Below are 12105 nucleotides of genomic sequence, written 5' to 3' on the forward strand. Positions count from 1 at the left end.
AAAATTTTCATAACAGTCATCACCAATACAACATCATCACCACCACTATCATAATAGTAAACGTCAGCAATAATAATTTTTTCCATAGATAGGAGCATCCTTTTTTTCATGTGCATTTATTGTTGTTCATTTCTTCCAAGGACCTGGCGTTGGTTTTGCAGACATTAGAAGAGAATGACTACAATGTGGACTTGTCAATTGGATATATCCTGCAGATCATGTGTTTAACTGATGAACATGGTGAACAATGTGCATTCCACCACCACATTACAACTACCTCACCTCCATCCACACATTACAACTACCTCACCTCCATCCACACATTACAACTACCTCACCTCCATCCACACATTACAACTACCTCACCTCCATCCACACATTACAACTACCTCACCTCCATCCACACATTACAACTCCCTCACCTCCATCCACACATAACAACTCCCTCACCTCCATCCTCACATTATAACTACCTCACCTCCATCCACACATAAAAACTACCTCAGCTCCATCCACACATTACAACTCCCTCACCTCCATCCACACATAACAACTGCCTCACCTCCATCCACACATTATAACTACCTCACCTCAATCCACACATAACAACTACCTCACGTCCATCCACACATAACAACTACCTCACCTCCATCCCCACATTACAACTCCCTCCCCTCCATCCACACATAACAACTCCCTCACCTCCATCCACACATAACAACTACCTCACCTCCATCCACACATAACAACTACCTCACCTCCATCCACATGTAACAACCACCTCACCTTCACCAAGATTTTTTGGTGCTGGTTCGGATACAACATGTATTTCTACTTTTATTTCAGAGAGTCTACACTGTAGCGAAGGTCTGGATTATAGGGAAATGCCTAACACTGCAGAAAGCAACGGAAATACATACGAACTTTTTAAATACAATACAGAACCAGAGGAGAGGATAAATGTTATTAATGAACATCCAAAATCGCCTTCTGTTAATATAAACGAGCCCGAAGATAAAGACAGAGAAATTGGGGGCGTAAAAAATGAGCCAAAGGAATTTGTAAATGGCTGCAAAGAATCGCAGACAGAAACACCATCTAAAAACAGATCGGGTGCTCGACCAAAGCAAGTTTCCAAACCTAAGGGAGTTAGAAACGCATCTCATCTTAGTAACAGACAGCGCAAAGAGCTGGCAAAACACGATAAGAAGAAGCGGAGGGAAGAGAGCCGGAAAGAGTCTGGGAACGAACAGGTCAATAGCCATGATGAGCCTTTAGACAGTGTTTCCATGGTTACAGCGGACCTTGGGGCAGTAGTAATATAGTAAAAAAAACTTTTTCCATAGATTAAAAATTAAAAAAGCCGAAATATTTGCTTGATAACAGTAATTGTAATAATGTACTGCACATGCGCAAACAATCAGTTCCCCAATACGTATCAATCACGTTGCCAGAGCCCACGTACCTTTCTGCCAGCGGCAAGGTAAGCAGAGCTAGGTACCCACAGACCACGACGTGCAGGCTCAGTCTTGTTATATCAGTAGCGTCCAAGTTCAGTCTCGGATAATAGACGAGTAGAAATATAATAACTTCAAATCTCGTTCCCAGAGCCCACGTTCCTTTTGCCAGCGGTACCTTGCACTTTTATCATCGTCACAATTTGTACGTTTGACAGGAAAACAGTATAAGAATACTCTAAGTTTTTTCGCCACACTACTTTATCCCGGATTGAGAGAGTAATCTTACACCTAAAGATTTCCTCCCTGTATGTAATGAATTTTGAGATTCCTGCCAGTCTTTAAAAGATCTAGTGCCAATAATCTCTATTATTATTTCAAGCGAATCACTTATCTTGTCCCCAGACATCCCTAGGAGGAGGAGGCTGAGAGCATACCTGTCAACCTCTGAAAATCTCAAGGCTTGAGAATTTTGGGGGGTCGGGAGGGGTGGGGTATATTCATTTTTTAGGAGGAGGGGTGGGTTTAGCCTTGCAGGCGTTTGCATTATAGAAAGCTCTCACGAATAAATCCACTTATTGATCTCACGAGGGTGTTAGATTAATTGTGCTACGCAGGGGAATTGTTGTTTCAAATATTTTCAATAATAGAAAATAGGTGACAATTTTCTTTAAAATAATTTTTCGGAAGCGATAAAAAGCGGGAGATTTGGTGCTCAACGCGGGAGAAGGGGTCCAAAATCTTGAGAGTTGACAGGTATGTGAGAGGTCATTTTTTTATGAGGTCACCTCAACTCGTCATCTGGGTTGTATGGAACAGCTATGATCCGATGTCCGCCATTTTAAATCGAAATGAGAACTGGCCGAGGTTGTACGATGCTTGAATATATTAACAAAGTAGTTATGACTAAAAACACCCCCTCCCTCCCCTTTTGGCGGAAGGCAACTGAGTAATGCGTGACCGCTTAAACTCTGACCCGGTGATTTGTTGTGCGTGTTATCACGTTTGGCCGCTGTGACGTGCATCGTGCCCTTTTGTAGCTTTACACATCATACTCCAAAATACTGTCTTGCCGACTACATAGCGCATTTGTATATACCGATACACACTGCCAGCGTGGGCATATACGAATATACTCTGCTAGTGTTGCTACGCTCTTTCGATTGTGAAACGAAAAAGGGGGACGAAATCGGTGAAAAGAATTCGGAACAATAATAGAAGGATAGGATTGTTAGTTTTTACTTACCGTGGTCATCGTAGTGTTTTTAGTTTGTAGCAAATACATCTCCTAAATTAGCCAAGACTAAAGACTATAAAATGGGGAACAATCGGCCAAACAAAGGTACGTGGGGCTATGAAATGATATTATGTATACGTTTCTCTTGGTTGTTTATGATGAAAATATTTTGCGATGTTTATAGACCACATTAAGCTTTCTATAATTTGTCTGAGCCTTTTTTAGAATTTGGATTTTTCTTGGCCTGTAGTTTTGGTTAGAACATGTTTTTATTGATTTCTATATTATTTGCAATGGTTAATAATATCCAATTTGTTTTGCAACATGCATGTAGGATTCCTTTTGAGTAAAAGAATTAGATATGGAACGTATATATTTTTAAAGCGGAAATAGACGGCATAGTTTAGTCTTTAAAGTTTGTCAATGAAACCCTACTCTACAGAAAACTCTATAAAAAATGGAAAGTGATGATATACAGTGGTAATCTCAAATATATATGTATTTTGAATAACTTACTGGATATACTAGGCTTCACTCTCCTTTTAAGTACTAGAAAAATACTTGATATCAATAATTTTATCTAGAGAGAGGTTTTTGTTGTAGTAAAATTGTACATGTTAGTACATGTAAAGTTTAGAAGATACGTGATGGTGCTTTAATTTTCTCGGCCCTCAGTTAACCCTGAATTCTCGTCACATGTTGTTGATATGGGCACAAGTCACGTACGTATAATTATGAATTACATCAGAATCAAATTTTCCAGTGCAACCTAACCGAGAAGACCTAACCTCAACCCGTACAGCACGCACACTCGACAAAAAAAAAGGTGAAAACCGGATGCAAAAATAGAACAAAACACCTATAGTTACCGCTTTTGCCCGTGTACAAAACAGACGAATGTATGTAGCTATATCTCTCGGAGGGAAGGGGGGGGGGGGGGTATTTGCTAAGATAGCAGACGCCATTTTCAATACTCTCTTTGTATTTTTGTATTTGTAGTATTTCTCTTCGGTTTTGTCGGAAGTGATATATTATCAACGTCACCCCCACACCTGGGAGTTTTATGATCATGATGTTAAAATTGCTTAAATCCCTGACCGTATGCGCCAACAATCAACTGCTATTCCAATTAATGACATTTATAAATAATAATAAAATCGTAATAAAATCAAGAAAGGCAATGGTTTGGGAAGGTTGGTTCAGGCAGAAAAAGAAGTTTTCCAGCTCAATTGTTGGATCACGATATACAAAACGTTGCTTGTTCATCTAATTCTGCAGTTCTATCTATACAGCTATTTCAAATAAGGTTGTACCTGTGAACATCTATCAGTCGTAACCGCACTGCCTCATGGGTATAAAGTAATTAGCAAGTAATCAAGCGAATCTAGAACCAGGAACTATGTATCAGTCTATTTTTTATCGTTTATGTGCTTCTGGGCACTTGTATGGCTTTTAGAGACTTAGTTTTGGTGCTTATATAGCTTTATGTGTTAATGAAGATGCATTGTATGGCTTCTTGACTGATAACCTTATTAGCAAGTTATCAAGCGAATCTAGAACCAGGAACTATGTATCAGTCTATTTTTTTTATCGTTTATGTGCTTCTGGGCACTTGCATTGCTTTTAGAGACTTAGTTTTGGTGCTTATATAGCTTTATGTGTTACTGAAGATGCATTGTATGGCTTCTTGACTGATAACCTTATTCAAAACAGATTTACCTGAAAGGTTGCACTCCGAGAATCCATATCGTAACCCGCAGTGACTCATGGGTGTCAAATAGATATAACAAACAGGCAAAGGAAAAACAAATCCAGGCTCTTCAAAAGCTGTAGATTTATTGTCCATGCTCCTATTGTCCTTCAAGCATTTATAAGCTATCCAGTAGCGGATCTAGGGGGAGGGTTTTGGGCTGCCAGAAAACCATATGTAACAAAAAATTACCCCCTACCCCCTTTGTCACTGAGCCAACCCCCCCCCCCCCCCCCCTTTTTGAAGAGCTAGATCCACCTCTGCTTTCCCCAAAGCAATGCGGGTTACGATACATGGCTGGTAACTTTATTTGAATTTGGTGTATACAGGCCGCCTATTGTAAAACGCCCATCTTATGTCCGAGTCGCTCAGTTCTTATGAAAGGAGTATAACCTTGACCGCTATAAACAACTCAGCACGTTGTGTACAAAACGATATCTGGGATAAACGTTTAGGTTCCGGCATAAAAAGGAAAAGAAAAAATGTTGATGATCTCTTTTTTCCGGTCATAAAAATTCACCAGCATGTTTTTCTTACAGGAAGTGACGTCCAACCGGATGTTAAAACACACGAGGAGATTTCCGCCTCAATTCCATCATCACCATGGAAACAATGCAATAAAGAAGTATCTTCCTTGCCGACGAAGGTTAGATTTCTTAGCCATTGTCTGTGTGCATACAATCATTATATTTCCGGGGGAAAACTTAGGAGAAGACATTTTTTTAATTTGTTTGTACATCGATATTATGTTGTAACTAACATGGCCTTATCACATATTGTAGATTTTGTCTTACTGGCAAAAAAATATAAGATATAATCAAAATTGAAGAAATATAATTATTTCTATGGGCCTCTCCTTTATCTGGAAATCAACACTGCGTCACTGGAAAACCCTACCGTTTTCCTACCTCTCGTAATTATTCTATAGAACCACTCCTGATTCCTAGAGGGAAAAAAATGAATTTCTAGGAATCGGCTAATAAGCTAACTGTAAACCCGCAAAAAATGAATAACACCGAGGTTTCATTCTTAGGTGAAGAGCCGCCAAACCCAGACAAATCCGTTTTCGGAAGGACAGCAAAGCAGCTTTGTGGCGTTTGACTACAAATACAGTAGCCGACTTATGGCGTTAGCGGGAACAAACTACGGTAAGCGCATCTCATCTTTATAAAGGTTCTGATGATGAATGAATGAATGAATGAATGAATGAATGAATGAATGAATGAATGAATGAATGAATGAATGAATGAATGAATGAAATAGTCACCATTATAACAATAACCTATCGCTTGTGTTAAATAAGTATTCCATTTCTTTTGATCTGAACACTTTTTCCATTGTATAGACTCAACAAATACCTCAGATGAAGACGTGCCACTGGCAATGGCCCCTCTTGCTACCGAAATCAAAACCTTTAGAGAAAGCGCTACTCCTCCAGTGGCCAGGCGAAGAGAACACTTGACGCCCTACCACATGAGATACCTGGAGAGAAAGTACAAACACTGCAGCAAACCCCAGGAGTGTGAAATACACGGTGTGGCAAAAGCTCTTCATGTGGGAGAAGAGCAAATAAGGACGTGGTTCAGAAATCGAAGATCGGAAGACTTTTTAACGGAAGAATCTAACGACGGTTACGAATTTAGCGAGCGGTTGCATAGCCTTGCGCGTGCTCATAATGGTAGTTTAACTTGCCGTTCAGCGGTGGGATGGGCGAGACATGCGCATTGCTGTCATTGCGTTCAAAGTTTTGAGTGCTTTTGGCCGAGCACCAATATGCAGACGATACGAATGAGGCACGATGAAGATTTTAACTGATCGCTTCAAAAAGGCTGTACATACTTAATTCTGGCACTATGCTAGTCACTCCGTTTATTTCTATCCTTTTATTCATTATTAGTGTTTAGCATGAAGAAAAAGTTTAGGTTAAGAAAATCCGTGATAAATGCATCCTCGGGGACCCAGGGCGTCGCGGAGATCGGGCACACAGGGAGCGCGCGGGACTTTTACACTGACTCGATGAGCTGTAATTATATATCTAAAAAAATATTCATACGAAGTCGATATCTCATTATTGCCATCTTTACTATTTATCAGAGCCATATATGTATGTATATATAAGAATGTATTAACAATTTATTATATTTATCAAGTTAAGTGTAAAAATTTGACTATGAATATTGATTCTATGAGGGAGTGGTAACATCCCAAACGGGAGGGGGGTGAGGGGCATCAATGTCTAAGAAGCATGGGGGGGGGGGTACAATTTAAGGGTGGGGGGGATAAAATTTAAGTCCTAAGAAGGGGGACACCCTTGATTTCACAGAAAGGCTAGTGCTAGTTTACACGAAGCACTGTTTTACTACTGCACATAACTGTAAAGTGGCCTCACCAAGTATAAAAAAATATTTGGAATAAAATAAAATAGAATGAGTCTGAAAGATAAAATTCTTTCCGTTATTTTTTAGCGTGACCAGTAAAACCGCGAACATCGGAAATAAGTATGGAACGTTTTTTTCCGACCAATCACTCTTGAGATACTCAAACAGTAGTCAACCAGAAGTATGGTCTCAGTGTCTGGCTTTATTCCACAGAAAGCTATAAATATTTCACACATATTTTTGGTGTTCACAATCTTACTGTTTGCGCTATAACTGCTAAAATGCTGGTAAGAACGTTCCCGGGACGCTTATAGGCAGGGATGGAGTCTTATTGGTACAAAGTTTCATCCTAAACCGATTGCTATTTAGTGTTTCGTCTATAGTTTAATATCTATATTAATCCCCTGATGAGTGGACAATCACGAAACAAGCTTGTAGGGATGAAACAGTAGATTGCGTGTTTTTTCCACACATCAAGATATTTTAACAGTTTAATAACTCAATATTCTGCCTCTAAATAATGATAGAGCCCATGCTGAGCAACAACATCTGGAACAGTCAAACTGAAAGATCTCGCCTAAAATGATATCTTCACTAAAGTAATAATATCTTTTATAATTCTTTTGTACACAAAATCTTGCAGTTTTCATATTTTTACCGTTCCGTTTGTGCTTTTAAATCGAAACTGTCAAAAGCAATAATCAAAAAATTAATTTTGGACAGGATACTCCACTTAGAAGGAGGTTTAGAATCTGTATAGAATATCTAAGCCAATTAGAATACAGTACGGATAGAATCAGCCAATCAGGTTTGAGAAGGTGCAGCACTCTTCCATGAGTTTACGCATTTTCTAGTGAAATTTCACTACAGAAAAGACAAAAAGAAGAAAACATAGTAAGTAGATACTTGTAGCACTCGCAGTATTTACTATTAAAGTATGCAGTATGCACTATTATTAACTAAAAACATATTTTATTTGTTTACAATGACTTAAGCGATTGAAAATCTTATCGAATATCATAATTATATTAAGTTAGAGATATGTGGCAGTGATATTTGAAGAATTAGAGTTAGTCAAAGTTCTCACATTTTCTAAGCTATTCAAAAAAGTTGAACGCCGTCCTTACAGATTGAATTAAAACTTCATTAAAAAGTGAGAGAGAAAAGTGATTCTTATAAAAGACATCTTTACTTAGTCCACATTAACACAGCTTTCACCAAAAAAAACCTCCCAGAAAATTCCCCGCGAACTCGATTAATTGTTGCAGACAGGGCTGAAAAAAAGAAATTAATCGTAAAGCGTCTCGGAATGACTATTTCTGTAAAAAAATAAAAACATATATTTTGATATCTCAATATTTATGTGCCTCTATAAATGAAAGAGCCCACGCAGAGCATCAGCTGGGATAGTCAAACTTAATTATGAAGTACATGTGTTATCTATGAATATATTTTATGATTCTTTTGTTTTTGTACACGAAATCAGTTGTTTGTATTATTTTATAATTTTGAACTTGAAAAAAATGTTAACCAATAAAACTAACAAATGTCATACTATGATATAAAGTTATGATGGATAAATAACATAAAAACATAAGCGAAGCTATTTCTTCGAAAAAAGTATGAGATTTCTGAACCCCCCCTCCCCCCAAAAAATAATATTTATTAAAATAAATATCGAAAAAGCAGAGCTGCAGATTATCATCGATCATTTCAAAGTTTAAAATAATGTTTTGTACACCGGAGTAATAACAAGAAATTGCTTAAAATTTGTTTCCTAGAATACTATTTAGCATTACCTAAACAAAACTGTGTTTCAGAAAATGCCGAAGGGAGCTGTACACTGTGTGCTTGTGCTTTTGTCAGCGGTCGCCTGTGCAACACACGATACCTGTGAAGGGCCTCGACGCAGAAATGCTTTCTTCAAGCTCAGGCACAAAGGTTTTCAGCAATTTGTTTTCTAAGGGGGAGGTGGTGGTGTGATCTGAAGGGGGGGGGGTGGAAGGAGGTGCATCAACTACTGGAACAACTTTCTTCAAGATCTAAAAAAAACATATAATTAATTAATTGTTATTATGTTTATTTTTTTAATTTATAACTATCATTGTCATTGTCATTGTCATTGTCATTGTCATTGTCATTGTCATTGTCATTGTCATTGTCATTGTCATTGTCATTGTCATTGTCATTGTCATTGTCATTGTCAATATCATTGTCATTGTCAATATCATTGTCATTGTCATTGTCATTGTCATTGTCATTGTCATTGTCATTGTCATTGTCATTGTCATTGTCATTGTCATTGTCAATGTCATTGTCATTGTCATTGTCATTGTCAATGTCATTGTCATTGTCATTGTCATTGTCATTGTCATTGTCATTGTCATTGTCATTGTCATTGTCATTGTCATTGTCATTGTCATTGTCATTGTCAATGTCATTGTCATTGTCATTGTCATTGTCATTGTCATTGTCATTGTCATTGTCATTGTCATTGTCATTGTCATTGTCATTGTCATTGTCATTGTCATTGTCATTGTCATTGTCATTGTCATTGTCATTGTCATTGTCATTGTCATTGTCAATGTCATTGTCATTGTCATTGTCATTATCATTGTCATTGTCATTGTCATTGTCATTGTCATTATCATTATTATTATCATTCTTCTTCTCCTCCTTCTTCTTCTTCTTCTTTTTCTTCTGCTTCTCTTCTTCTTATTACTATATAGTATATATCGATAATAATTTGATTTTTACAAATTTTTAATAATATTGTCTGTTGCTGTTTATGCGTTGTCAATTTTCAGAGCACATGCTGATAGATCACGTGATATTGTCCCGTGACGTCACAAGTCCAACTCATTGTTCGATGGAGCACGGGAATTAAGATACTTTGTCAGCGATTTCTTAATAAAATAATCAAAAATGCATTCCCAATATTGTATTCAGCGAATAAAAGATCTCTAACCTTTGTGCGAAATGTCTCCTGCCTCCCGATTCAGCGAAATTCTTTTTCTTTATATTTCTATTTCTCTTGTCTTAAAACCCACGCGATCGTTGTTTTCAACTCTCGAAACATTTGAACAGTACTGAGTAACCAAGCCTCTTGAGTGAGCGTTCGCCCGAACGCTCTCCGAACCTAACTTCGTATTTAGGTTCTATATAAAATAGGAAGGGAGTGAAACAACGCTCGATTCCATTGTTCGAAAACCTGCATAGTTACGGCCAATGTTGTGATGTTGGTATGAGACATGATTGACGAGTGACAGCTCACTTTCTCTTTGAACTTATCGCGCCGCCGACACGCCCGGGCATGCGACAAGACAGACAATATGCTACCCTCGATAAACAAAGATTACAAAGCGCGCGAAAACTCTTTCATTAAGACCCCGTCCCCACGTTTCCGTTTTCGTTTGAAAACGCAACCTTTTTGTTCCGTTTTCCAAAAGATCCGCGTCCACACGAAGCGTTTTCATTTTGATACGACCCGTCCCCACGAAAACGCAGAAACGATACGAAAACGATAACAAGTTCTACAGCCATGTAGCAGGGAGCGAGGTTGAGATGTCTGTGGTTTATAAGGGAACTGTAATCCGAGGGTTTCAGCATGAAATCTGTCGAGTCAGTCGACTTCACACATATCTCACTACTACTACTGAGATTATTTAGTTACCGAGCTTGCATTTGGTAGATTCTAAAAAAAGGCACACACATTTAAAACGCTTATTCATTTTGTTATCGTGAAGATTTTATTAACTAGAAGCATTTAAATCCGCGCCTCCTTATTCTGTTACACGCTGGTACTGTATTTTTCAGCAGGTAACGGCTCTAGTGCCCTGTCGCCCGGCCGCTCATGCCTCCAGCTGAAGGAGACAGGTTTCGCCAGAGAAAACGGAAAGTACTGGATTCGACCAACTTTTTCTGTGCAGCCTTTCAGGGTATTCTGTGACATGACGATCGTTGGGGGTGAGTATAGACGAATTTATTGCAGGGGACAAGGAAAGAGAACAAAAGAGACAGGAGAGGCGAGTGGGGGAAACAAAGGGCAAAGATAAGGATAGGAGTAAAGAGAAAAATGAAGGAAGGAAAATATGGGTTACGGAGCGGTGAGAGAGGTTGACGGAAGTTGAAAATAGTGGCGGTTTAGTTGTAAAGAGGAGAAGTAAGGGCTAGAGAGGGGCTGTTAGGTGGTAGAGAGGGGCTGTAAGGTGGAAGAGAGGGGCGGTAAGGTGGTAGAGAGGGGCAGTTAGGCGGTAGAGAGGGGCGGTTAGGTGGTAGAGAGGGGCGGTTAGGTGGGAGAGAGGGGCGGTTAGGTGGTAGAGAGGGGCGGTAAGGTGGTAGAGAGGGGCGGTTAGGTGGTAGAGAGGGGCGGTAAGGTGGTAGAGAGGGGCGGTTAGGTGGTAGAGAGGGGCGGTTAGGTGGTAGAGAGGGGCGGTAAGGTGGAAGAGAGGGGCGGTAAGGTGGTAGAGATGGGCGGTAAGGTGGAAGAGAGGGGCGGTAAGGTGGTAGAGATGGGCGGTAAGGTGGTAGAGAGGGGCGGTTAGGTGGTAGAGAGGGGCGGTTAGGTGGCAGAGAGGGGCGGTAAGGTGGTAGAGAGGGGCAGTAAGGTGGTAGAGAGGGGCGGTTAGGTGGTAGAGAGGGGCGGTTAGGTGGTAGAGAGGGGCGGTAAGGTGGTAGAGAGGGGCGGTTAGGTGGTAGAGAGGGGCGGTTAGGTGGTAGAGAGGGGCGGTAAGGTGGAAGAGAGGGGCGGTAAGGTGGTAGAGAGGGGCGGTAAGGTGGAAGAGAGGGGCGGTAAGGTGGTAGAGATGGGCGGTAAGGTGGTAGAGAGGGGCGGTTAGGTGGTAGAGAGGGGCGGTTAGGTGGCAGAGAGGGGCGGTAAGGTGGTAGAGAGGGGCAGTAAGGTGGTAGAGAGGGGCTTTTAGGTGGTAGAGAGGGGCGGTAAGGTGGAAGAGAGGGGCGGTAAGGTGGAAGAGAGGGGCGGTAAGGTGGTAGAGAGGGGCGGTAAGGTGGAAGAGAGGGGCGGTAAGGTGGTAGAGATGGGCGGTAAGGTGGTAGAGAGGGGCGGTTAGGTGGTAGAGGGGGGCGGTAAGGTGGTAGAGAGGGGCGGTAAGGTGGTAGAGAGGGGCGGTTAGATTGGAGAGAGGGGGCTGTTAGGCTGGAGAGAGAGGGGGGCCTGGGTAGGAGTTAGGGACGGGTAAATGACAGACGGGCGGTTATAAGTTGGGAGAGATTGGCGGTAGAGTATAGGAGTAGGGCGGTTAGTAGGGAGAGAGAAGGGCGTTT

At 40.5% G+C, this 12105-nt stretch overlaps 2 protein-coding genes and 1 long non-coding RNA gene across 5 annotated transcripts in view; all 3 read left to right on the top strand.

The window, feature by feature from the left end:
- The window catches only part of LOC5505716 (OTU domain-containing protein 3), a 10170-nt gene extending 8797 nt beyond the window's left edge, over nucleotides 1-1373 (top strand). For both annotated transcript variants that reach the window (XM_048731253.1, XM_048731252.1), the window contains exons 6-7: nucleotides 141-240; nucleotides 847-1373. In XM_048731253.1, coding sequence (XP_048587210.1) covers nucleotides 141-240; nucleotides 847-1325 — 579 coding nt within the window. In that variant the 3' untranslated portion in view covers nucleotides 1326-1373. The remainder of the gene's footprint in view (nucleotides 1-140; nucleotides 241-846) is intronic.
- Nucleotides 1374-2469: 1096 nt separating this feature from the next.
- On the top strand, nucleotides 2470-6612 carry LOC5505706. 2 transcript variants are annotated; one of them, XM_048731755.1, is made up of 5 exons: nucleotides 2470-2799; nucleotides 3458-3520; nucleotides 4984-5090; nucleotides 5478-5592; nucleotides 5790-6612. In XM_048731755.1, the coding sequence occupies exons 1-5, from the start codon at nucleotides 2775-2777 to the stop codon at nucleotides 6257-6259; spliced, it is 780 nt and encodes a 259-aa protein (XP_048587712.1). In that variant the 5' UTR covers nucleotides 2470-2774; the 3' UTR covers nucleotides 6260-6612. The 2 variants fall into 2 exon arrangements, with proteins under 2 accessions (XP_048587712.1, XP_001626473.1); XM_001626423.3 differs by lacking the exon at nucleotides 3458-3520 and having other exon boundaries at nucleotides 2474-2799.
- A 2030-nt stretch (nucleotides 6613-8642) lies between these two features.
- Nucleotides 8643-9795, top strand: LOC125570237. The gene is made up of 2 exons (XR_007312586.1): nucleotides 8643-8763; nucleotides 9630-9795. It is a non-coding gene; the product is annotated as an uncharacterized LOC125570237 (long non-coding RNA).
- The last annotated feature ends 2310 nt before the right edge of the window (nucleotides 9796-12105 follow it).

Source organism: Nematostella vectensis, chromosome 8, assembly GCF_932526225.1.
Source record: "Nematostella vectensis chromosome 8, jaNemVect1.1, whole genome shotgun sequence".
NCBI lineage: Eukaryota > Metazoa > Cnidaria > Anthozoa > Actiniaria > Edwardsiidae > Nematostella > Nematostella vectensis.

Coding starts and splice junctions, on each gene's coding strand:
- LOC5505706 (XM_048731755.1), top strand. CDS start 2,775: ATGGGGAACAATCGGCCAAACAAAG. Junction 3,521..4,983: donor CACACTCGACAAAAAAAAAG/GTGAAAACCGGA, acceptor TTTTTCTTACAG/GAAGTGACGTCCAACCGGAT. Junction 5,593..5,789: donor GTTAGCGGGAACAAACTACG/GTAAGCGCATCT, acceptor TCCATTGTATAG/ACTCAACAAATACCTCAGAT.